Source organism: Sinohyriopsis cumingii, chromosome 9 (assembly GCF_028554795.1).
Source record: "Sinohyriopsis cumingii isolate HCF-2022 chromosome 9, ASM2855479v2, whole genome shotgun sequence".
In the NCBI taxonomy this organism is placed as follows: domain Eukaryota; kingdom Metazoa; phylum Mollusca; class Bivalvia; order Unionida; family Unionidae; genus Sinohyriopsis; species Sinohyriopsis cumingii.
Window position 1 is genome coordinate 122,413,258 of NC_142969.1, and position 27,693 is coordinate 122,440,950.

Sequence of the window (27,693 nt, forward strand, 5' to 3'; positions counted from 1 at the left end):
ACCTTTCATCGCAGATCTTACCAACCAATTAGCTAATGATTCTCTGATATTTTTATTTTTTTATAGAATTTAACGAATGAATCAACTTCACATCTGCAATATGTCTATCTTGTATGTTTTTGCTTTTATATGCTACATCATGAACGTGACATGCTTTATCAATATCGTTAATAGGATATTCACCAGGTTTTGGTTGACCTTGGTTATCAAGTCGGATATCAAGTCAGGTACCAGGACCACAATAATTATATCCTGGAAGATGTTTTTCTCCAGGATATTTAGCCCAAGCAGTTCCTGGAAATTTTGACATTAATGTATCAATATCACCACCGTCTTTATGTTGAATTCTGGGTAAAAACGAGAAACAAATTCTGTTACATATTGCACATCTTCCACCATATGCTATTCTTTTATTTATTTTTGGTAACAGTGGATAAATCAGTGGTTGGAGCTTTAACTCTATAACGTAAACCATATAGATTCATGTATATTTATAATATGGATGTAATTGATTTCTCAGCGACACGAAAGCAAGAGCTAGTAAAACATCATCCAGCACTACCACATTCTGTCAGAATGATTATAATAGGCCCGCCTGGAAGTGGAAAGACACAATTACTGCTTAATCTCATAATGAGATGGTTAAAGTGAGACAAGTTGTATTTAGTTGCACCATCAGTTGATGATCAGAGATGCTATGATGTACTTAAAGATTTTAATGAAAACGCAAAATTGTTAAATGAAGATGCTGACGGTGTCATTGATTTTATAACTGATATTGATGAAGCGCCGTCCGTAGATGATTTAGATGGACTTATTAATAATTTAGTTGTATACGATGATGTAATGCTGGACAAGCAATCAAATACCGCTAGAATATTTTCTCGAGGCAGACATAAAAATACTGATATAATATATGTCACTCAACGATATACACAAATACCTAAAGTGATCAGAGATAACTGTAACATTTTAGTTGTATTTAACGGAGTTGATACATACACTTAGAGAAATATTCATCAAAACTGATGCAGCGGAGATATGGAGATAATTAGATTTAAAAATTTCTTTTCAAAAGCACAAACTACCCCACACGAATTTCTAACAATAAATTTACACGATCTCAGAACAAGATATCGCGTGGGTCTTGATAAAATATTTGGTTATTAATTATAACAGCAGAGGAGGTGCGACCTCAGATAAGTGTCCAGACGGATAAACAAAACACACATACAAATTTAGAAAAAACACAAACGTCAAAGATAAAGTAACAAAATAAACTAACCCCCAAGAGAGAATCTTGGAGAGAAACTCTCGGTAAGTTAGAGGCTTCGGGTTATTGACCTTATTTTTTCGTTTTCGTAGGAAGCTTTATTTACTCAAAAATGACGTTCTAGCAAAAGGTCTGTTCACCTAATCTGCTGCTCCATTTTACATGCTTTGTTCTGTATGGTCTGTTATCTTATTTACTGTTGGCATTGAACTGTTCAGATGTGCATTGTTTCATTATTCATATATAGTGTGTGCCTGTCCATAGTATTATAAAATACTTTGATTATGTCATTCCAGTAAAATAGCTCATCCAAAGCTAGTGTTTTATGTATGTTACCTTCATCACGGACAGTAAATACAATTTACTGAATTTTGTATAGTTTTGTATCTTGTACTCTTACCAATTATTAAGGGTTTATATACTTTAACGTCCTTCCCGAAATACGTCCAGCATTTTTCTACAAACCACAACATGACTTCAGCTGATCCATTCGCCTAACTTTTCGATTAACAAGAACAGTTTCCACTTTAAAAGAGGGAAAATCAGCAAAAATGCGACAAATTAGTGTCTATAATACTAAGTATATTTTCTGAATCCGATATTTATTTCAGTCATCACGCAGTCGGTGTCAAGTTTTAGTTCAGGTATCTGATTTATCTACAACCGGATGTTAACATCCAAGATGTACACGTAGTGCGTAAAGTTATGTAAGTGTTAAGTTTTTGGTCACTGTCAAAATTAAGGACATGTTGGTTGATTATCATCTTTATTAGAGTATTACGGAGATTGTACAGTTTTAAATTAAGTGACAGTTTGTACTTGTTATGTTTTAACGTCTTAGGCAGGAATCACTGATCTTATCACAGGAGCTCGACGCCATAGGGGCTCGTATCGTTGCTTACACTGTTATACATGTCCTATATAATAACTTCAAGGGAGGACACTTCTCTGCTTTCTCGCGCGGCCTATTTAAGAATAAACGCTGTTATTTCAAGCTACATTTCGCTTAGCTTAATAAATTTGATAACCATGTTTAGCTCAGGAATTCTACTTTGTATGCATATCCAAAGTTTGACTTACTATTATACTTTTAAGGAATGCCAGCCCATTTTCCCCACACTACTGCTCGACATAGCCGTGTTCGCGTCCGATTAATATGCAAGAATAACGCGCTGAATGGAATACTACCTTCTCCTTGTCCAATTGAAAATAAGTTATAAATAAAAGCAGGATGTCGTTTTCTTTTAAACATGAATCACGTCCACTAGGTGGTGTAAAAGATGACTTAATTGTGTTGAAATAACCCATTGTTTTTAGAATGAAAAGAATCTGATTTACCCTTTGAATTGTTGTATGCTTTATCATAGAAAAAAATTAGTTTAATTTTATGCGCCTAGAAAAATTAAAGATTTAATTAGCTAATTTAATTTTATTGTGATATTTCGGTTTTGGACAAAATTTTAGCCCTTTGCCTAACAGTATACAGTCATTATCAGTTAATCTTTTACATTAGAGGTTTAACAAGGTTTCTTTACCTTTCTTAATTTGTATTCTTAGTTTTTTTTACCTTCATATTTTACAACATTCTGTTGTATATACAATTCTTCAGAAGGGGTTCCCAAGGGGTCAGTGTTTGGACCTTTTCTTTTTAATTTTTTATCAATGATCTTTTTTACTTTATTTATATGGCTCTTTATATAACCATGCTAATGATAACATTTTGTCCTCCTCACAGATTTTAATACTTTAATTGGCGCACTTCAAACAGAGTCCGTCTTACTGTTGAGTAGTTCGCTGTGAACAAAATGTTAGCCAACCCTGAAAAAATTCAAAAACTAGCTGTAGGTAAAAAGACATTCAATATGAAGCTTGTACTTAAGCAATTCTGCCATAAACTGTGAGGTAACTGTTAAACTACAAGGAACTGACATTGTCTACCAGTTGCAATTTGATTCACATGTAAAAGAATCTTTGCAGGAAAGCTTCAAAGCAACCATCTGATTTGAAATATATTCATCAGAAGTTAATTAGACTCAACAAACTGACAATCTTATGTACAATTATCCTTTCCAATTTCACCTTATTTCATTTAGCCTGGCATTTCTACAGTGACATGAACATCGCTATTTTTGAAAAAATTCAAGAGCGTGCTTGTGTTGCTGTGCTGTAAAAACACTAAACAAAACAAAATTTCTATGAGGATTAGTGCATGGGATCAGTCATACATGTTGCTGTTTGTTTGAGATGATTGTGTTATTGTCTATGGCTTTACTTCTATGAAATACTCAGTGCCAGACCACTAATAGACTGGATATCAGGAAACATTGTTGCTGTACATGTAATAAACAACAGCAATAATCTTCCTGTTGAAGTTCTATGTGCAGAATAAATTGATTCAAGGAGATGATTAGTCTTGTAAAACATTATGTCCAGTGCTGTACCACCAACACATCAGCCAGAGCCATCTATCCTTGTGTGGTCTGGCCCATATCCCATAGCACATTCTTCCTAGTAGGCCAGTACTATTGATTAGTCACTGCTCATTAGGCAGCCAGCTCTTGTTCTCTCACAACATCCATGGCCAGATAAACACACATTGAGCAGTCTTGTCTAGTGCTTGAACTGCCTCATTCTGGTTTCTTCTGTTATCCATAGAGCATTAAGCATGTTCCAGATCAGTTGAGCTGGAAACCCTCTATTTCCCACTTATACTGGGAACAACCAAGTACACCATCCTCTGCTCTTGCCTGTCTCAATGAATTATACATACTTGTCAAACTCTTCCACAGGGAACAGTCAGCTCACTGGCCACCAGCCTCTTCATATATTCTGAGCAAAGAGATGTCAGGACAGTTTCTTGGAAGACCAGTTTTGTCTCAAGATCAACATGCATATCCCAGCTCTGGTTCACTTAGAATTCCATTTCTCTGTGTTAAAATGTTACTGAGTTGTCTCTTTGACAAGGTTGATGAGTCTTGGTCTAGTGCTGTGTACTGGTCTTTTATTCTTTCTCTCCTTTTTATGATATCTTCCTAGCTTTCAGAGGATACTTTTGTGCACCTGTCAGCAGGCTCATGGCTATCTAAAGAAGTCATGCAGGATTCTCAATTAGGCCCCATATGTGAAGGGATATTGGAAAGGGCGAAGGTCCATACACTGATCTCAACAGAAATAAGATCTGGAAAGGCTCACCATTCCATATATTGGACCATGTTAGCTTTCTCTCTGGTAGTACACACCTGGTCCACATTTCTTGGTTTTCCAGTTTTGGAACATCAAATCTCTTCCTCCATTTGGTATAGCTCATCCTGAATCATTGGCCATCTCATAGCATGCTTATTTTTTTCCAGCAATAGGCGTGACCTGCTTCCAAATCTTCTTTCCAAGAGCAGATTGTTCCCACTATGTCCTTGTGCTGGGGTGTACTTTCCACAACTTCACCTGCACTAGAAACTGATTACTAGTCCAATTTCATTGGATCATTGTCATACACACCCTTGCAGTGGCCACCTAGAACTCTTCCACTACAAATGCCTGTCATACCTGGAGTATTTGAAACCTGGTGTAGAGCCAAACTCTCACGAATGAGGTCGGGGAGAAGATATACTGATCAGATTTATGCCTGACTGTTATGACTGCATTATAGCTGGTACATATTAGGCAACCAGTAGTACGTAGTTTTTGAGCTTGATAAAAATAGACCATAGGAGAATGATCTAAACCAGTGTTATCTACGGTAAGTTAACAGTAACAGAAAGTAAGATTTATGAATTAATTAACTGTCAAAGACATTTACAGTCAGTTTATTGGAGAAAATTCATCTTTATGTCTATTCAAAGATCTGTCTTATGTTAGTGTTCTAACTCCTTATGTCTGTTCAAAGATTTGTTCTATCTTATGTTAGTGTCCTAACTTCTTATGACTGTTCAAAGATTTGTCCTGTCTTATGTTTGTATTCTAATGCCTTACGTTTATTCAAGTATATACTTATGTTTGTATTCTGACTCCTTACGTCTATTCAAGGATATGCCCTATCTTATGTTTGTATTCTAACTCCTTATGTCTATTCAAGGATATGCTTATGTTTGTATTCTGACTCCTTATGTTTATTCAAGGATATACCCTATCTTACGTTTGTATTCTGACTCCTTATGTCTGTTCAAGGATATACTCTATCTTATGTTTGTATTCTAACTCCTTATGTCTATTCAAGTATATGCTTACGTTTGTATTCTGACTCCTTATGTCTATTCAAGGATATACTCTATCTTATGTTTTTATTCTAACTCCTTACGTTTATTCAAGTATATGCTTATGTTTGTATTCTAACTCCTTATGTCTATTCAAGGATATACCCTATCTTATGTTTGTATTCTAACTCCTTACGTCTATTCAAGGATATACTCTATCTTATGTTTGTATTCTAACTCCTTATGTCTATTCAAGGATATGCTTATGTTTTTATTCTGACTCCTTATGTCTATTCAAGGATATACCCTATCTTACGTTTGTATTCTGACTCCTTATGTCTGTTCAAGGATATACTCTATCTTATGTTTGTATTCTGACTCCTTATGTCTATTCAAGGATATGCTTATGTTTGTATTCTTACTCCTTACGTCTATTCAAGGATATACTCTATCTTATTTTTTTATTCTAACTCCTTATGTCCATTCAAGGATATACCCTATCTTATGTTTGTATTCTAACTCCTTATGTCTATTCAAGGATATGCTTATATATATATGTTTGTATTCTGACTCGTGTCTATTCAAGGATATACTCTATCTTATGTTTGTTTTCTGACTCCTTATGTCTATTCAAGGATATGCTTATGTTTGTATTCTAACTCCTTATGTCTATTCAAGGGTATACCCTATCTTATGTTTGTATTCTTACTCCTTACGTCTATTCAAGGATATACTCTATCTTATGTTTGTATTCTAACTCCTTATGTCTATTCAAAGATATACTCTATCTCATGTTTGTATTCTAACTCCTTATGTCTATTAAGGATATAGTTATTTTTTTATTCTAACTCCCTATGTTTATTCAAGGATATGCTTATGTTTGTATTCTAACTCATTATGTCCATTCAAGGATATACCCTATCTTATGTTTGTATTCTAACTCCTTACATCTATTCAAGGATATGTTAAAGCTATGTTCAAACTCCTTACAGGTTACTGCGAGTAATTCCTTCAAGACTATCTATTCTCCTTGCAATCAACTTCCTGAGACAACACCCAGCAGTTGGGCTTTTTTATATGGGAGACATGAGTTCCAAGACAGTTATGCCAGCTAAAGAAAATGCACTACCAGGTAAACAATGAAATGGAAGTGTGTGTGTGCGTGTGTGTGTGTGTGTGTGAGAGAGAGAGATTTGGAATTTTAACATAGCTTTAACAATTTTTCAGTCATATCACTACAGTGTCTGCAGTGTGGAACTTTATAATTATGTCTAGCACTGGGGCATAACGCTGCAGACATGCAGCATCATGTCCCAACTCAGTCATATTATCCTGACACCAGGCCAACCAGTCCTAACACTAACCTCTTAATGCTGAGTGCCAAGTGAGGTAGCTGGTAGTACCATTTTTTTTATAAGTTTTTGATAGGACTGGAGGGGTGCAGAGTTCAAACGTGCATCCTCCCGCACAAATGAAATGGAAGTGACCTTGTATTATTGCTAGAGACTTAATAATTCTTGACACCAGGCCAACTAGTCCTAACACTAACCTCTTAATGCTGAGTGGAGTGCCAGATAGGATGGGGGGGGAGCAGAGTTCAAACCTGCAACCTCCCACACAGATGAAATGGAAGTGACCTTGTATTATTGCTAGAGACTTAATGATTCATTGATACATATTGGCATCATATTTTCTATATTGGTATGCTGCACTGATATCTGTATTACCCTCAGAATATCTCAGTATATAACACATACACTTGCATATAAGTCTGCATTTTATTTCACTGAAAATTCTATATATGCATAGTAGGGGTTCTGTTATAAGTGCAGCATATAAAAAAAATTTGATGAATCTAGGGATAATGCTAGAAACGTTAGATGTTTGTAGTATACAAAATTACTGACAATTCAAGTATTGTTATGTCTTCATGCTACTATACCTATTTAGGTATGTGTTTAAAGTATGCACTGTGTTTTATCCATTTCATGGTGGCATTCATTGAATATTACATGTATCTACATTTTTTATATAAAAATATTTCAGGTAAATTTAAAACTGCCCATCACAGAGTGAAGTTTCTGTCAGTGTTGTTTACTGTGGGTGTTTACTAGCAAGTATATTGCTTCCATTTTGGTCCTAACATATATTTGTATTAATATTTTGGTTTTGCTGCATAAACACAGTGTTTGATGCAGCAAAAGTTTTGATATATATTCCACTAAATAATATAATTTTATTTTACACTGGTGTTGTCGTTATTTTTCTTATTCATCCATCCATCCATCCATCCAGTTTGGCTTTTTTATTTTTCCGCAAGCTAAACTCTAACTCATTGACAACAAGTCACCCCTTCGAATGATCTGATTTGCAAACTGCACCCTGATTTATAGGAGGGTCAAAGAGAAATTAGCTTTTTGCAGTCCTAAAAAGGCATGGTGGACAACTTATGGTTGACTTTACAGTGAGTATATGGTACAGCATCATGAGTGTGATGGTAGATTGACATAATAACACTTGAATGTGATGAATCATGATGTACATGAATTAGGAACTAAAGAAAATTAAGGATGTTTAAGTCTCTTCATTGGAACTATTACAGAGTTTGGCTTTTCTTTTTTTGTATCTACTGGACATTAGTTGTCAGACTGGTTCTGCAACTTGTTAAGAAAAACCATTCACTTTTTTGTTGAATACGGTTACTGAAAGCAGTAAATTTAGCATATGTTGAAGACTTCTACTTTTTATTATAGATTCAGGCATGAAAGGTATTATGTTGGGTTTATGTCAGTACATAAAACTAACTTCCATTCCCGTAATGCTTTGCCAAGACTACAGTTAGTGGATTAGTAAGTGTAAACCACTCAGCAGTTTTTGAGGCTCAGCTCTGAAAATGTTTTCAGATTTTATGGGTCCAGTAATTATGAAGACATCCAACAATTAATGACAAAACCATATGTAGAATCAACATATGGCTTTGTTATATTCGGATAATGCTGGTAACCTTGCTGCATGTTTACAGTGCTATCACATTGACACTGCATGTATAGACAAAAGACTCAGGTTTGTATATTGATACATATTGTTTAGTCACTCTATATGATATATATTATGGTGTATATTAAATCAACAGGCTAGAATTGTGATCTGTGTCATATTACAACCATTCACAGGTCTAATTATTCTACACTGGAAATTATGTATGTTGCTTGAAGGCATGGGCGTGCTCTGACATTCTAAACAGGTTCAATTTATTAGCCTTGCTTGCTAGCAACAGTTGTTTTGTTTTTTAAACAGTGAACTAAAAGGTCAGTATATTGCACACAATCAATGGGAGTAATAACTCACCCTCCACATCTGTTACTTGAAAATTATTAAGGGTTACTTTAGATTCAAAAGGTTATCTGTTTCAGAAAGTTTTGTATATCTTTGAAAGTTATGACCAGCCTTGAATTTGCGATTTTCTGTTGCTTTGTCATTTTAAATTTGACGCTGACAAGTTAATATCCAGATGAAGGTAACCTAATGGGAAAGATTAATTACTGCCAGTAAAATGGTGTTTTATCTTGAAAATCCAAATTGGACTCATCCTCTGAAAAATGTGAGTGACGGGTCAAAAGATAGTGACACACTTGAAAAAGAAATCAGTTTCATATAATGACAGTTAATGTTCACAGTGAATAAAGAAATGTTTTTATTAATTGAGTACAAAACTGGGAGTTCATTTCTGCTTGACTAATAGATTGAAGTCCTACTTTTACTGAGGTTTTAAATGACAACTTGCCATTGCTCATCGGATTAGATGAATGAACTGTATATTTATATCTTGTCCATTTTGGCTTGATTCCTCTTTATTCTTAGTGGTAATAATACCAAAATAATTGTGTGCCTTTGCATATATATAACAGATTGAGTGATAATTAGACAGGTGACTTTGCATATATATAATCTTTAATTTATTTTATGTATATATACCTTTATCCATCAGGTTAAGATAATAGACAACCAACTTTTATGTACCTCATAAATCATACAATTTTTGGTATCAATAATTATAATACTATATAATAGGTAACAGAAGTTAGATAGCTTGAGGCAAGTAAAGTTCCTGTTGAACTAGTAGTTGTTATAATTTTAGTAGTCCAATAGCTACTAAAGTTTCTGTTGTTGCTGGTCAGCTAGTGAAAAAAGTACTAGTGAGGATTTATCAGGAATAGTATCCAATAGTCATTCTGGTTACCAATGAAAATAGTGTCTGATAGTCATTCTGGTTACAATGAAAAATAGTGTCTGATAGTCATTCTGGTTACAATGAAAATAGTGTCTGATGGTCATTCTGATTACAATGAAAAATAGTATCTGATAGTCATTCTGGTTACAATGAAAATATTATCTGATAGTCATTCTGGTTTCAATGAAAAATAGTATCTGATGGTCATTCTGGTTACAATGAAAAATAGTATCTAATAGTCATTCTAGTACAATGAAAAATAGTATCTGATAGTCATTCTGGTTACAATGAAAATATTATCTGATAGTCATTCTGGTTACAATGAAAATAGTATCTGATAGTCATTCTGGTTTCAATGAAAATAGTGTGATGGTCATTCTGGCTACGATGAAATTGATGTCAAATCCTTGGCCTGTTATACCTTTTAAATTTTTATCCAGTGTCATAAATAATTTATTATTACTTAGCAAGGTCAAAATCTAAAAATCACTTTTGCACATCTGTCAGATGGTTTCACTTCCACACAAAAAAGGGGCCCCGAGTGGCCGAGTGGTCTAAAGCGCTCTCCGTTATGGATCACTGCCATCTCACCTCTGACTGCTTGGGTTCGAGTCTCGGATTTGACCAATGTGGGTATGTGAGAAGGCTTGCCAGTAGCTTCTCGTGGGTCGGTGGTTCTTTCCTGGGTTTTCCTGGGTTCTTCCTCCACCATTAAGACTGGCCGCCATGTATAGCCTATCATTTGCTGAAAAATGGTGTTAAACCCTACAACAACAACAACCACACAAAAAAATCACCCTCACACCACAAGAACAAAACCTCAGAATCTTTTATACGCATACTTTGTCATTTTGCTGTGGTCTGTCATGAAGTGTGAAGACAAAGACATATACCATATTTCAATATTGTTTTGTACCCTTTAATTTTTTGTACATAATCTAGTTATCAAAATCATCATTATTTAAATGTATCATGATTTTTCGTTCATATCACTTTCTATTTTTCAAAACAAAGTCCGTTAAATTATCGGACATAAAATTTCTACTAAGAAGATTTATGTTTGCAAAAAAAAATCGATAATACCATATTGCCATTTTGTTTTTACAAAAATTAATAATTAATTGTTGGTGAGAAATACAATGATTGATTCATAAGTTCTCTTTTTGTCATTACAATATCTACTGGCATTTATTAACAAATGGACAAAGGACTTCACAGACCATACCTTTAAGCATTATTGTTAGTTAGTTCTCCTTATTAAGTCCATCACCATAACAAAATACCACGTGCATTTTAAAATGAGTTTGGAAGCCCATTGATGTTTTCTTATACAACAAAAATTACGTCTTAGTACATGCTAAAGTGATGACCACAGACCTTTGGTCAACTAATCTTATTGTTTCATTATAGTCATACAAACGTAAAATATAAATCCTTGTCATTTTCTATCATAAATTTGAAAGTCATGGACTCTGTTAAATCGATTTGTATACATACATATATTATCTTTTCAGTGTTTATTCTCCTTTTGACTTTGATATAATTAACATTTTATTGCAAATCTATTCAACGATATCCCTCTATTATCTTTATTGGTGAGTTAGAATAACAAATAATGCATATAATTGCTTGTCCTTATAGCAAATTCTGTATGGACAATGGTTTCAATAGCACATTGACAGATTTTAATTTCCCTAAAGAGAGCCTCATTTCCCTACTGGCAGCCTTGCTGATTTGACCTATTCTGTCGATTCTTGCCCTCAGTCTGGTTTCAACTGGTGTGTGTGCGTGTGGTTTGGATTTTTAATGTACCTTTAACAATTTTTCAGTCATTTCGTTGCAGTGTCTGCAGTGTGGCAGTTTATAGTGATGCCTAGCAGTGGGACATCATGTCGCAGACATGTAGCATATGTCCCACCCAGTCACATTATCCTAACATCAGGTTGACCAGTCCTAACACTAACCTCTTGAAGCTGAGCGCCAAGCGAGGCAGCTGATAGTACCATTTTTGTAAGTCTTTGGTATGACTCAGCCGGGGATTGAACCCATGATGTCCCATGTCTGAGGTGGACGCTCTAACTACTAGGCCACCAGAGCAGTCTGTTATCAGCTGGAATAACCAAAGTGCTAAGCATGTTTAATTACTGCGTAAATAACACTGCATAGCGATGTGGTTGTTGTGACATTGTTCATCATAGTTAAAGCAAGAATGAATTGTTGATTTAGCGGTGTTTATTGGTAATGGAATATATTAGTGTCGGAATACATGAGGATTATCACAATCATCAGGTAACTCAAAATAGTTTTTTTTCTCTTTGCAAAAGCTACAAATAAAAACTGCCCTGAATAAATACGGTCTTGTACAAGAACAATATTTTTTCATCTCTCTTGCTAATACACATGAATTAAAACATGTTTTTTATTGCAATTTGATAATGAGATTGTTGCTGCTGTAAAAATAAAAGTTGCACTTAATTTCTTGACAATGTGGACTTGTGTCGTTACATAGAATTTACCAGTAAATAATACCCTTAACTAATACATGTTCAAACCATCTTAATCATTTTGTTAGTCCTACATGTAAGACCACAACGCTGATATTTATGTTTTGACTTTTTTGCGCACTAAAACATAATAACATCTGATACGTATTACATGTAGGACTATCATTTTGCCAACATTACACAACATAACAGCTACATATGCTCTAAATGCAGATGAGTTTTCACACTGAGACATTTTCACACTGAGACATAATCCTCTCTCTCTCTCTCTATCTCTCTCTTACTAATAACAACAAAAAATCTTTTTGAGTATTTTTTTGTTATTAGATTCTTGAGCAGAATGAGGCAGAAAATATACATTTATGTTGTACATTTGTACCATTATGTTGTCGAGTAGCGTGTGTTCTGTTTAATTTGTTCAAGTACGATCCCTTTAGTTTTGGTACATGGACAGAACCGCAAAATAATATTATTTATTTTACATATAATTTTTCGTGCACTGAAATTAATAATTATTTTTAGTGTACACAAAGTTACATGTAATACGGTAATTAATTATTTGAAAATTCATGCTGAGGATATAGATTCCATATGAGTGGAACTAATCTGATCTGCCATGGAAGATCAGTGAGGTCGACATTGTTGCAATTGGGCATACAATGTACACGTTTTATACAGACAACAATATTGGGTGCTTTTTCGGAGGTGGTATGGATAGGAATGCATCAGTGCCATGACACTGAGACATATTCATGTCCATTTCGAATGAGTTATTTCCCCTGATTTGAAACAATACACAAATGTGGTTTTGTGTTTATTACTTATCTCCACTTTCTTGCAGTTTAAATATTTGCAGCAGTTTGTTGTTAGTGGAAATTTATAAAAGGGTATTAGTGCATGTTAAAGTTAAATATTGTGCATATTAAGAATTCTGTTGGGGACGTCATTGAAAATACCTCACTAGTTCCAGTCAGGGCATGAGCTGAAACTATGGATTGAGCATCTATATCACACATGAAATCAACCATTTAACGTTAGCTTGGTATTTACTGAAAGAAATTACAGTACATTATAATTTTGCTGTTTGCAGGCCGAGCTGAGAAGATGGAAGTTTCAGATGTCCACGCTGTCAATAACCATCGTACAATTCCTCCATTTCCAGATGAAATGAAATTGGCAATGTTTGGTAAGTAAATTAATACTTTTAAACACATGTATTAAGCCAGCCTGAAAGATCACCTTCATAAAGCAGCCACCTGTCTTGAATATGCACCCTATCATGGTTCTGTATTAAGCAGCCACCTTTCTTAGGAAGCAACTTTTCTCACTTCCCAGTGTTTGTTGCTAAAGACTGGTTTGATTGCGTTGAACATACTTTGAAGAAATGGTATTTAATTTCCATTATACTGCAGCTTTCTAAAGCTTAAGTCAGTGTAGTCATGGAGGCTCTGTTACTTATCTTAAATTAAATAATAATTGTTGTTCTAAAATTTAATACTGATATAGCTTAACAAAAGTCAATTTAATCCTGATTATTGAATGCTCTGCACCATAAATGGCATCAAGAAGCTTCCAGTTGAAAATTATTGATTGCAGTGGACTTTTGCAGTGGTAGCCATATACTAAACTGGGTCAAGAAAAAGAAAAGTTGGGTCTAATTGTCAGAATATAGGGTAGTACTAACATTATTTTCAACATGCATAGCTTTCATTGTGACATGACAGCACATGACATTTAATCCAACTTGGATAACACCTTTAGGTTGACCTCATACAAAAATGTCCACAATATTTAACATTGAGTTTTTAATGTGTGTATTTAGGGTGTGTAAAAAATGAACTTTCTAAGAAATATGAGTTTATTTGTATCAAAATGAAATAACGAATGTATTTGTATCCAAATGAAATATGAATGTATTTATATCCAAATGAAATATGAATGTATTTGTATCCAAATAAAATATAAATGTATTTGTTTCCAAATGAAATATGAACGTATTTGTATAAAGCAGATACTTGGCGTCTAAATGTATGTATAATCAAGTTCTACAAAATGAAACCCAGTACTGAAATAGTTGGTACTTAATGCATCCATGACCTGTATGACTTTTACTGTAGAACATTATCACTTACACATATAATAAATTTAACAGCATTCAGATTTCTCTCCTTGTGATGTACCTTTCTTTTTAAAACATTTACATTAGAAGTTAAGACACTGTAAAATGTTTTTGACCATATTGCAAAATATTTCTAGTTTATAATTAGTTGTCAGCATCAGTTTTAACACACTTTTTTACTTGCTATATCATGGTGAGGATACAGGAGTTAAGTGTCTTTCCCAAGGACATGCAGACTGCTTACCCTACCTGATACCAGACTGTGACCCTTGGATTTAAATTCACATATTCTTCCAAATGAGTGACCATAGCCTCTTGCTTATGGATTGATAATGCCTGTCCATACTTAATTTTAATACAGATGTGCAGGTTTGCTCTTAGATCATTTCTCACAGACTATTGTTTGTAGAGTCACATGACTTGGAATGTATATACTTCATAAGAAATAATACAGCCACCTGGAAAAATTAGGTCACTCTGACCTAACATTTGATATGATACCTGCACTGTGCACTTAATAAATTAATATTTGGATAAATTTTATGACCTAATTTCACCATAGTGGCTGCTTACTAATAATATAATAATGTCACCATCCTGTGTATGTACATATTAGGACAATATAATAAACAATATCACAATCCTGTGTATTATATATTAGGACAATATGATAAAAGAAATGTCACAATCCTGTGTATGTATATATTAGGACAATATAATAAACAATGTCACAGTCCTATGTAGGTATGAATACATTAAAACAGAATAATAAAAAATGTCACAAAAATCCCATGTATGTATATATTAGGATATTTGGCTCTCACTGACTATCTTGGGAGCTTTTGTCTGTGGTGGTGCATTGTTTTCTCACAATATGATCATGCTGGACAATGCACATATAAGGTCAGTTTTTTTATATAGTTTACACTGATTTAATGCTGAAACTAAAATGGTAATAAAATACCAAGCTTGCATTATGGTGGTTACATGTAAATCATTGTGTTTTATGTGGTGTTTGCAGTCATTTCCCTTCCTTGAGTCATAGTGCAGTTGAGAGACTTGCACCTAAAAAAAGGCAGTTTTATGCAGATTTTGGACAAATAGAGGAGTATGTGTTTAATCAACATTCCAAAACCCATGTCTTTTTCTTATGCCAGTGGAATAACTTCAACTCTCAGAAAAAAAATCAGAAGTTATTTCAGTGATGATTACCAAATTTGTGCTTATTTGGCAGATGAATATCAGGTCAGATGTTTAAGGAACAGATTACTGTGAGACATTATGTATTGAATAAACACTTTACTTCATTTCAACAGTCATTGAAATACATTCACTTTTAATTTTTAGTGTTATTCTGGTGACTTTATAATGAACAAAACTGAAGAAATCATTTGGTTTTAATTGCCTGAAACTACTGCTAATGTTACTGTATGTGATTACATGCTTTCATGTTGTTGTGACATAAATGAAATTATGACATGATAACAACCATGGGCTTGAGGGCAGTTTTTTTCCTAGCGTGTGATGGAAAGGGCAGAGGATGTTTCAAACGGCTTAGGCATGTTTAGACATTATGTCAAATACAGTGCAACCCCGCTTTAACGTGAATTCGGATATAACGCGGTTGTGGCGCGGCTCTCGTAATTTTGTATATTTGCACATGAAAAAAAAATATATTTTGTTCAAAGTACATGAAATAGTGTATAAATAAATTAGTATTATTATGGGGAGGAGATCACGTATGAATTCCAATTTGATATGATCATGGCATGGTTCCTGAAATTTTAAATACATGGTTGTGTATTTTGCTCGTACCGGGAAAATTTTTTTTTTAAAGTATGAGAAATAGTGTGTCAAACATTTATTATCATTTTGGAGAAGTGTTTGTGTACAAATTTTAATATAATACGATCGTGGTGTAGCTTCTGAAAATTAACAATATCATCAGGTTTTTGAAGTGTTATGCCAAAATAAACATTATCGGAAATGTTACTTCTTACTGGTCCATGAGTAAAGTCAGTAAGTCGTCTTTGTTTGTCTTCAATTAATTCTGCATACAGTTGTTGCTCAAACAATAGATACATATAACATGTATTTCTTCTTTAACTGCATACACAACCAAGCAGCAGACAATGCGGTGGTTGATAACAGATTCTCACAGTTTAATAAACATCAAAAAACAAAAGCCGCCAAGATGTTTGCTGGGCTTGTCGGTGTCATTAGATGCAATCAGTTGACCAGAAAATAATGTCCGCTTTATTAGCTGGAAACTGAAAGGGTATGAAATTTTACATGCGTTCAACTGTAATTTTCTTTTATAAAAATGACTCGTGACCATTGCTGGCCTACTGCGCTTAGTTCTCGGGTTTTAACTGTGTGTGGGGTTTTCTTATGAACTCGTTATTAATTTCTTATTTTTTATTAAAATATTTTACCATTATGGAAAAGCAAGTTCACAAATGCAATTTGTTCTCTGCACTTTGCACCAAAAATTATTATCATTTTGGGGAAGAGATTGTGTATGAATTCGAATATAATACGATCGTGGCGTGGTTCCTGAAATTTTAAATATATGTATATGTATTTTTCTCATACCCAGAAAAATACTTTTCTTTTTTAAAGTACGAGAAATAGTGTACAATGTTTATTATCATTTTGGGGAAGAGTTCGCGTACAAATTTGAATCTAATACAATCGTGGCTTGGCTTCTGAAATTCTGAAAGGTAACAATTTCACCATGTTCTCGCAGTGTTATGCCAAAATAAACATTTTCGGAAATGTTACTTATTACTGATCCATGAGTAAAGCTAGTAAGTCGTCTTTGTAATTGTCTTCAATTAATTCTGTATACAATCGTTGCTCAAACAATAGCCGACATCTGTATATTTAACTGCATACACAACCAAGCAGCAGACAATCCGGTAGTTGATAAAAGATTCTCACAGTTTAATAAACATAAAAAAAACGAAATCCGCCATGATATTTGCTGGGCTTGGCGGTGTTATTAGACACAATCAGTTGACCAGTAAATAATGTCTTTATTAGCAAGAAATTGAAAGGATATGAAATTGTACATGTTTTCAGCTTAAAATTTGTATAAACTTGACTCATGAACATCGCAGGTCTATGCATTTAGTTCTTGGGTTTTACGGGTATGGTGTTTGTTCGTGAACTCATTATTAATTTTCTATTCTTTTTTTAAAATATTTTACTGTTATGGAAAAGCAAGTTTACAAACACAAGTCGTTCTCTGCACTTTGCGCAGTGATTAGTATAGTAGTTTTCACAAGTTGTTTTTTTTTTTTTTGATATTCACAAAATCTGAAGTAAAAGTTATATGCACGCTGAAAGGATGTGTTGATTGTTAATTATTCTTGCTGTAGTCGTTCAAACAAATAGGCATACAAGCGTTAATTATTGGAAATTTGCAGTGGATAAATGTACTCGGAAATGCATATGAGAAAAATTTTTGCAGTAGGAAATTTGTACAGACACCGCTCATAAACCCTGGAACGTAATGAACCGTACACATGCTTCGTCTTTCTTGACCTAATTTTACAGCTAATTTTTCACATTGAATTCAGACACATAATGATGTGTGACAAAATTATTGAATGGTTTAAATATGTATACAATTTTGGCAATGGAATTATTTATATTATGGATTCATTGCATGCCCCGACGGTACGATATCAGACGGCAAGTAAACGGTGTTAATACTCTGTTCATGCTTCATATTAGATGCTTAATTCAGACACAATGATCTGGGAATTTTTTTATAGTAAATATTGTAAATATGTTTGCAATTTTTCAATGGAATTACATGCATTATAGATGAACTGCATGCCATGACCGCACGATAGTAAATGGTGTTGATACCCTATTCGTCATACACATTAGACATGAATGCACGTTTATGTACCAATGACATGTTCTCAGAAAAAAGTAAAATAATGTAAAACCCCACATTAACGCAACCCCGATATTAACACGATCCAAATTTTTGGACCCCAATTATCTCGCTATAGCAGGGTTCCACTGTACGATATATTGCATGGTTTTCAATTTAGCCTTACCTCCCTTGACAGTTTTTATTTGCTTGAGTCTTTAGTAGTTTCGAGTTTTCATAGTCATAGGAAACAGAAGGCTATTTGAGTGGTTCATGTTTTTGGTTATCAGTGTTTTACTGTATGGTAACCTGGATAACTTTGTACTTATATTGACTTGAATAGAGAGCAGCAACCAATATAAGTCAAATTTTACAGCTTTTGTTTCGTTTATTTACAGGAATGGGCTGTTTCTGGGGAGTAGAAAGAAAATTTTGGAAGACAGCTGGTGTCTACTCAACCCAGGTAAAATGTGAACAATACACTGTACTGTCTGCACTTTTGTGTGCAATGGTTATTAATTTTTACAGATGTTCAGAGGTCGTGGGTTCTAACCCCGACTGAGTCATACCAAAGACTTATAAAAATGATGATAACAGCTGTCTCGCTAGGCGCTCAGCATTAAGAGGTTAGTGTTAGGACTGGTCGGCCTGGTGTCAGAATAAAGTGACTGGTTGGGATATTATGCTTTATGTCTGTGGCATGATGCCCAGTGCTAGACATCCACTATAAACTGCCACACTGCAGATATCTTGGTTACAGCACTGAAAAATTGTTAAAGCTATGTTAAAAATCCAAATCACACACACACATACAGATGTGTGAGTAATTGTAGATAAAAATATTTGACAATTTGGCTAATTTAAATGGAGAGTACTAAATCATGTTTACCTTTGGAATCATAATGGACTTAATCTAAAAAAAACAAACCTCCAAACATATGAATAGGTATATTTGTGTAATCTTGGACAAATAGTCTAATTTTACATTACCCAACTTTAGTAAAAGTTAATTTTGTAATATAATGATTAAAAGTTAAATTAGAAACAGAAAAATTTTGTTTAAAAAAAACAACAAAAGAAAATATTGATCCTCAGCTATACATAGAAGCAAACTGTTTATGCTTATCCACTATTATCTATTTTGAGCAAGACTCTCCACACATTTGGTTAACTTATTTCATCCATCAATATACGATAATAATTTTTATCCTGTTTTATTTTGACAGGTTGGTTATGCCGCTGGCTTCACACCAAATCCCACATACAAGGAAGTATGCACTGGACAAACTGGCCATAATGAAGTTGCCAGAGTTGTTTTTGATCCCAGTAAAATCTCCTATTCAGAACTTCTTCAGGTATGTTAGTTGTCTTTATGTTAGCATTAGTTACTTGCAAAAGCTTACAGTTTCTTGCTTGACAGACAAAATGTACTCAAGAAAGGAAAATATTAATCCCAAGTCATTTGTGGAACCAGACTATTTAAACTTGTTTCTTCCAGTACGTTACAACTAATTTTATCAACAGCTTTTAACAGGAATTAACTTTTGTGTTTGAGTACCAGTCACTGTATGCTGGAAACATTATGAGCAAAAAAACATCCTGAAGTTAGATATGATATTTAGGGTGAATGCATCTATGTGATGAAAATTAAAAAATTGGGGAGTGACCCAGTTTTTAAAACAATCTGAAATATCTATGATTCTAGCTTAATCCTAATTAAAAGGTATAGGCTGTCAAAGTTTTTGGGACTTTAAGCTTCCTGCTAAAAATGTTTTGAGAGTATGGGGTTAGTCTTTAAGAATATGGAGTCATGCCTCCAATTCTTCAAATACTTCAAATACTTCAGTGCTGAACTGAAGCTCATTCTGACCCCTAAGTCCATGAAATTTGAGCAGTCTAAGAGATGAACTCAAGGAACATGTTACACATGCTATGAAACTAACTCCTTTCTTAAATAAGTTTATATGCTGTACATATTTTGTCTGTTTTATGCTTCAAGAAAGAGCAGACAAAATTTAACAGTCATAGCATTTTTTGAATGGGAATCTCAAACTCAGAATTCATGAGTCAGAAATTTGACTTTCGTTTGAGAGTAAGACTTGAAAATTTGCATAAATTCACGATACTGAGATAGAGAGGGTACTGGGATAGAAAGGGTACTGAATATATTTAGCAATTGTATTGAGTAGCTTTTGAGATACCCAGGTCAGAAGTTTGAATTACTGTCAGTGCTCATTTAAAAGTTGAATCTAACTGCAAATTGCACACATCTAGATCTGTCAGCACATTACATTCTGGCAGATCTAGGTCTATGTAGTTTATTAGGAGTAATCAGTAGAATAAACAACGTAGACCCTGATCTGCCATCCCATAATGTGCTGGTAGATTTGGTTCTCTGCAGTTTGCAGTTGGGCTCAGCTTACAGGCATGCATATATGGTACTTTAGAAATCTTACCAGTGCATTAACTCACTAACCCTGCATGCCATGTTTAGGTGTCATGAAGGGTGACCTGACAAAAGCATGCAAGATAAATGCGCACAGACATAAGTGTGCAGTCAAAAGCATGCAGCAAAAAAATGCGCACAGGACATAAGCATGCAGACATAAGCACGCCTAAGAACATATGAACAAATGTTTTTACAGCATAATGCATTAAATAAATAAAACATAAATTTGCTTTACAAAATGTTGGTTTATTTACTTAGAATGTTTATTACTCTATACATGGCTGGCGCTTAAACACACTTCTTGTGAAATGTTAACAAACCTATTATTGACTTATTATAATATTGAAGAAAAGAGAATATTGTGCAAAATTAGCCTAATTTGTGAATTAATGTACTATGAGGAAAAGTTAGTTGATCCACACAGTTAAATTGTAAAGAAGACCATACAATTTACTTGTGCCTATTTTCTTCTCAGTTAACATTTTTGTATTGTCTTCTAAGTTAACCTTTTTTATTGTCTTCTCAACCTTATCTTTTGTATAAATGCGTGTTTTTTTCAGGTTGTTTATTGCAAGCAGTTGTCGGCATGCTTTGTCTTGTGCGCTTTTGTTACTGCACCGTCTTGAAGTTATACCCTACATCTGAGCTCTTTTCCATCAATATCATATATGATACACTAATGTGGGTGGTATTACAGAAAAGTAGACACGTGTAGGTCTACAATGATACCAAATAAAGTAGGCTTTCTACTAGGATACAGCACGAAAAAAACTGAATTTTGATACCCATTTTTTTAAAGTCCAAATTTACTGGTTTTTGGGACCAGAGTTTGTGTCAATATTTTAGACCTTTTGGTCCAAGATCTAAAGCAGACAGGTCTAAACTGCACACGGACAGGTGAACCTTTGCAAAAAGTAGTATAAGTTTGATATTTGGAAAAAAAAAGGTGGCCAGGACGTAAAAAAATAGCAAATCAGAAATGTCTTTTATACATCTTGGCATCTGGCTGTACGAAAATCACTTGGAAGCAGATGAACTTGGAAATATTCTGCTGTAACCCCAAAAATGCATTTCCTATCCCAATTTCAGCCAAAAATAAAAAGAATCTCAAGGGGATAATTAGTTAATGGGGAAGTTCTGTGATATCACCAAATTTAGTTTGTCCTAAATGACAATGGTTCCCAGCAGACATGCAGTCTTACTTCCACAATGAGTGAATTGAAAAACTGGATGGTCATATTGGAATGGTATTCCTACCAATGTTCTTCTAATGGTGTCCAGTTTGTCCAGAGTGAAACTGTTGCTGATCTTACATCCAGTGTGTCTGCCACATTGAAAACATAATTGCTCAAGAACATCGTGGGTGGTTTCAACACTTAGCAAGGAAGTATAAGAAATAGTCTTATCTTGAATTCCTGGCCATATTTTTAGACAGTACAGCTTCAGTTGCTTTGACGGACTACTGTTTCTATAAATCAGGGCAGGAATATTTTTTAAAGCAATTTTGTGATACAGAAATGTTTGCTAAAAGAAACATGGACCCCTCCTTTGAATTGTATTTGTTGATCCCGTTGCTTCCCAAATCATTAAGGTATTATTCATTAAGAAGATCCACTGGACATAGGTAATCGAGATATCATGATCTAATTATAGAATATCTACCTGGCTTGCTTTGTGTCATTGAGTATCATACAGAACCAGAATATTTCATTACATTTATACATAAAAACATCAGACTATAACAGTGGACTTGGGAGTACCATTCAATATTGCCAAGGGGATAAAGTACCTGCCCATCAACATAACAAAAAGCAACATTTTGTTGACCTGGCTTCTTACGATGGATTATGTTTGGTGATAATAAAAAATTTTTACCGAAGTTTTGACTTGTGTTTTTTTTTTGTTGCTAAGAATAGCTCATGTTAAGACATGTTCTATAGATCTGTCCTTTTGACTTTTGTAAGGACAGTCATGCAAAGGCACATAACTCAGATTGTAATCCTGAGAAGAAATTATTAGTCTGAGACGTTACTTCCCTTTCATAGTTTTGCTAGCACCATGTAGCTTTTCAGACAGTATAGCATTTATCAGTAGAAAATGCTCATTAAAGGTAGATACTTAATTTTGTGTCACTAAATATTTTACGAATTTTGTCATCAATTTTCTGTTAAGAGATAAAGAAAAGACTTAAAACATTTATAATTAATATTTACATGTATCTAGAAGGCTATAATTAAAATTTACATGCATTTATAGGGTAATAAATAAATGTTTTTGATACTTGCCAAAAAGGAACGTGATTATCAATACATTACAAGTTGTGTTAATCCTTATAATCCTTTTTAATGTAATAATAGCTTAATCTGGAGGATCTGTATTCTTAATACATGTACTCTCATATTTCTCGGCCTAAGAGTTAAACTCTTTGTTTTTAGGCCGGTATTCCAGTATATTATTATTCTATTTTCATTATTATTATTGCAGGTTTTCTGGGAAAACCATGACCCCACACAGGGCATGCAACAAGGAAATGACATTGGAACCCAATATAGGTCTGGGATCTACTACTATAACGATGAGCAGAAAACACAGGCACAGGCCTCACGAGATGTTTATCAACAAAAGCTCACTGAGAAAGGATTTGGCAAAATTACAACGGAAATCATTCCTGCCCCAGAATTTTATTATGCAGAGGATTATCATCAGCAGTATTTGCACAAAAATCCAAACGGTTATTGTGGTTTAGGTGGAACAGGCGTGTCTTGCCCTGTGGGACTTTTTGCACAGAAAAATGTTACATCCGACAAGAGTGAACTGTAATACAGTCTAATCTCATTGATTCAGCTTCTCTTTATCTGTACATTGCTTTAATATGATGACATAAATATAACAATATAAATCAAATATTTTCAATGACAGTGGTTTTTTTCAAATTAATTTTTTTCCATTTTGCTCAGTATATTATCCTGAAATAAAGTCTCAAATCCTGCCCAGATACATTTAAGCTTTGAGCTTAAGTTTGCAAAAGGGTTTCTAGTATCAACCAATCAGAAACAACCTTTCAAAAGTTTTGCAATTTGTGATTGGTTGGAACATTATGTCAGGAACAAAGCAATGTTCAATATTTTTTTTTTTAAACTTCCAAATCAGGACTACAGACTTTATTTTAGTATAGCATATGGAACAAAACTGAGAAAATTTAGTTATATCCCTTGATTTGAATATAAATTTTTAACTGAAAAAGTGACTTATACAAATATCTTTGGAGGAAGGTACTGGTTTCCCCAATCAGTACTCATATTATTTATTGAAATTTTTAAATCTTGCAAGAAACTTGTATGTTTTATTAATTAATTAGTGACTATAATTGGATACATGCAGGACAGATTCAAATGTTAGATATACATTATTGTTAGCAAAATAATTATATTGTACAGAACTCCCTCAATGTAAGGGTCCTCATTATAAAATGTTTCCTGTTATAAGGCAGTTGTGATCATGGATCCCATTTCAATAATTTGTGCTTAATTGTATGTATAATATAATTTTACCATATAGACTCATTATAAGGTTTCATACTGTGATGCCCATGGACAGCATTATATTGAGTGTTATACTTCATTTTAACGTACTTTAAATATAAGGTGGCATACTCTCTGACTGACATGTGCAGCATTTTAATGAGGGAGTACTTCTTGACAGGGTAGTCTCATTCAAAGGTAGTATACTCTGTAACTTAAATGGACAGCATTATAATGATGGGGTACTGTGCTTCATTATAAGGAGTCATACTTTATGGACTTTGACAGCATTATATTGAGGGAGTACTATCTAAGGTGGTATACTCAGTTGATGACATGGAGAGCATTACATAAGATTTTCATAAGGTGGTATACTCTACGGCTGACATGGACAAATTGTGAGAGTTCTGTACACTATTATGCGGCAGTATATTCTATGGCTGACATGGACAGTATTATAAATATATGTTACTGCATTTGTATGAGAAAATGTGAACAAGTTTTTCTGATGGAATACTGCATGACCTTGAGAGTATATCCATCTGACAAAACGAGTTCATATTTTCCCGTACAAATGCAGTAACCTTTTTATTATATGCTTATTTTTCTTATTCTACCTAATGCTTAATTATATATACAAAAATGCAGTCTACAAGAAAAAAAGTAACTGAATGTATGCTGTATTCCAAACTAAATACACAAGTGTAGATTCATCGTTACACAACAACAACATTATCAATGTGCGCATTACTCCGCCCAGATAAATTTGAGCGTGTTGACATGTGCAGGTGTGTTTCTATTCTGTCATTGAATGTTTCAAATCAATATGTGGGGAAAAATATGAAGACTTTCAATTGCAATTATCAAAAAGACGCTGGAATATAATGGTTATTTCATTTTGAGTGCAGTACGGAGGATGTAATTGCACTTGCAATATGGTCGAAATTACAGTGCAATTTCGAAATGTTTAATCAAGCTTGAGAACCCATGACATGGCTCATGTAATTCAGATTTGCAGAACTAAGAAAGTACATTTTGAGGAAATTCAGAATGCAAAACTAAGTATATATTTTGCCATTCCTATTACCAGCTAAAGAAGAGTTTATTCCTTGTCACTTGTATGCTATTTGTAGGGACCCAGACCTGTCTGGCATCTGTCTCTAGCCTAAATCTGAAACATTTTATCGAAAAAGTTAATGCGGAATGTGGCAAAGCAGCTGGTATGTGGCAGTCCACAAAACATCTGCTTTAGTTCATTCAGAAATAAATCTAATCAACCAAAATGTAAAGCGTCTACTATGTGAGTGTACATGATTTGTTTACAGAGTAGTTCCTAATACACTATTGGGCACACTTGAGTGCAATATGAAGTGTTCATGAGTACAATATTGTAAAATACTGAATTCTGACAATGTAAATAATGATGGAATACTGAACTTCATTATAAGGTGGTATAATCTGACAGACGTGTACAGTACTATAATGAGGGAGTACCAGGCTTCCTTCTAAGCTTGTATACTCAATGACTTAACAGTATCATAATGAGGAGTACCGTGTTTCATTATAAGCTTGTACACTCTATGACTGATACAGTATTATAATGAGGAGTACCATGTTTCAGTATAAGCTTGTACACTCTATGACTGACATACAGTATTATAATGAGGAGTACCATGTTTCAGTATAAGGTGGTATAATCTGGCTGATATGGATATCATAATAATGAGTGAGTGCTGGGCTTCATTATAAGGTTGTATAATCTGGCAGATATGGATAGCATAATAATGAGGGAGTGCTGGGCTTCATTATAAGGTTGTATACTCTATGTCTGATATAGACAGCATTATAATGAGTACTGTTTAAGCAATGTAGTCATGGCACAAGTGTTTAGGTGAATGCTATCTTTTCATTACTTGTTTTATGTCAATCAAATACTGTTTTTAAGCAATGTTAATTATAAGTGAAACAAGGGAGGTCTTAGACTCCAGATGTGTAGTTCTCTGCTTACTGTTATTTAATCTATAAATGGAATAAATATTCATATAATTATTGGGATGCATTTATGTGATATTGTTGAGGTTTATACCTTGAATTTTAAAATAAATATTATTTATCATTGCTTTTTTTGCATGATTTTCAAGTGATTTATCTTTCTGTGAGTAGAGCCACTTCAACATATAATAATATGATATATACAAGATTTTCATGTAGAACTATAAAACTGGTGCAGCATCATAGATACCAACCATTTTTAATATTGTGGAGTCATTACACATTTTTGTGAAAATTATGCATTCCAAGTTATTGTGATGAAATTCTGGAAAAAATCTCAATTTTTGATCGTGAAATTTTTGAACAGTAGTTTTCTATGTGAACACATGTTAGGAGGAAAGTAACACATCACCATTATGATAGACTGGTCATAGAATTTAGTTTTTTTTAATTTAAGAAAAACAAAACCCCCAAAAAATAATGTAAATGATAAGAAACCTGTCATTTAGACTATAAATAGGTGAAAATGACAAAAGTGTTGACAGAATAAATGGTTCTGGAATAGGAGAAATTTGACACAGTATTTATTTTTATTGAACTTGAATTGTTACTGACTTATAACAAATGTGTTATCCATTATGCAAGGAATGCCAAGATTATGCAAGTGTTGACTTCTCAGCAACATGATGGTCAGGCAGAACCACACAAATTTTAAAATAGAGCTAGAAAAGTATCCTTGCCCAAGCAATAATAAAGTGTTTCTTGATTAAGTAAAATATTCTTACTAAGCTATTTGTTTGAAATAAATTAAATATCCAGTATTTGTGTTATGTCATAGAAATTACATTTCCAAAGAGTGTCATATTCCCTGATTGTTCCATTGATTCTGATAAAAATGTCTGAGAATAGCTGATCTTTAATCATATATTTGCAGCTGCAATGAATATTGATACTATACAATACTATTTTACAATAGAAACATAGGATATTATAAATTACCATTATTCTAATGTTAATATAAAATACTTGGTACTGAATAAATCATGCTTGAAAAAATGTATAACTGTTTGTTTTGATTGATTATCAAAGAGGAAACATTTAAATATGCAATGGCCTTCCTCTTGGGGATGCCCTTTCAAGAGAGGTCACCCCTTTTAGGTTAACTTGCCTGACACCAAAATCATATAGTTGTTCCTATCTTTTTTATACCCCATTTTTACTGCAGAAGGGGTTCCCTTATAAGAATGGAGCAGCGGTATATAGGCATGCTTTGATAGAATGAACTTGGAACTTCAAAGAAATTTTATGTTTTAGTGTAAATTGCACAACAGCTTAAGTAACGTCCATAGTGGTGAATGCTCTCAGTGGATATTGTTACAGTACATAAATTAACCAACTGTTTAATCATGGTATATGGAGTTGAATGCAAACACCAAATTACTTTTTCTGCATGGACCCAGATATGCTATTGCATATTGTGCCAGTGGATCCGAGTCTATGCAGTTTGTTGGGAGTAATCAGTGGA

At 33.8% G+C, this 27,693-nt stretch overlaps 1 protein-coding gene across 3 annotated transcripts; it reads left to right on the forward strand.

Moving 5' to 3' along the window:
- The first annotated feature begins 1,931 nt into the window (after positions 1 to 1,931).
- On the forward strand, positions 1,932 to 27,231 carry LOC149792816 (uncharacterized). Of its 3 annotated transcripts, none has more exons than XM_089971272.1 (6): positions 1,932 to 1,980; positions 6,456 to 6,595; positions 13,289 to 13,384; positions 18,605 to 18,669; positions 19,433 to 19,561; positions 23,140 to 27,231. In XM_089971272.1, coding segments are annotated over exons 1-6 (768 nt in total). In that variant the 5' UTR covers positions 1,932 to 1,978; the 3' UTR covers positions 23,476 to 27,231. The 3 variants fall into 3 exon arrangements, with proteins under 3 accessions (XP_089827398.1, XP_089827399.1, XP_089827400.1); XM_089971273.1 differs by lacking the exon at positions 1,932 to 1,980 and adding an exon at positions 4,615 to 5,009; XM_089971274.1 differs by lacking the exon at positions 1,932 to 1,980 and adding an exon at positions 4,615 to 4,922.
- The last annotated feature ends 462 nt before the right edge of the window (positions 27,232 to 27,693 follow it).

Coding starts and splice junctions, on each gene's coding strand:
- LOC149792816 (XM_089971272.1), top strand. Junction 18,670..19,432: donor CTGGTGTCTACTCAACCCAG/GTAAAATGTGAA, acceptor TTATTTTGACAG/GTTGGTTATGCCGCTGGCTT. Junction 19,562..23,139: donor CCTATTCAGAACTTCTTCAG/GTATGTTAGTTG, acceptor TTATTATTGCAG/GTTTTCTGGGAAAACCATGA.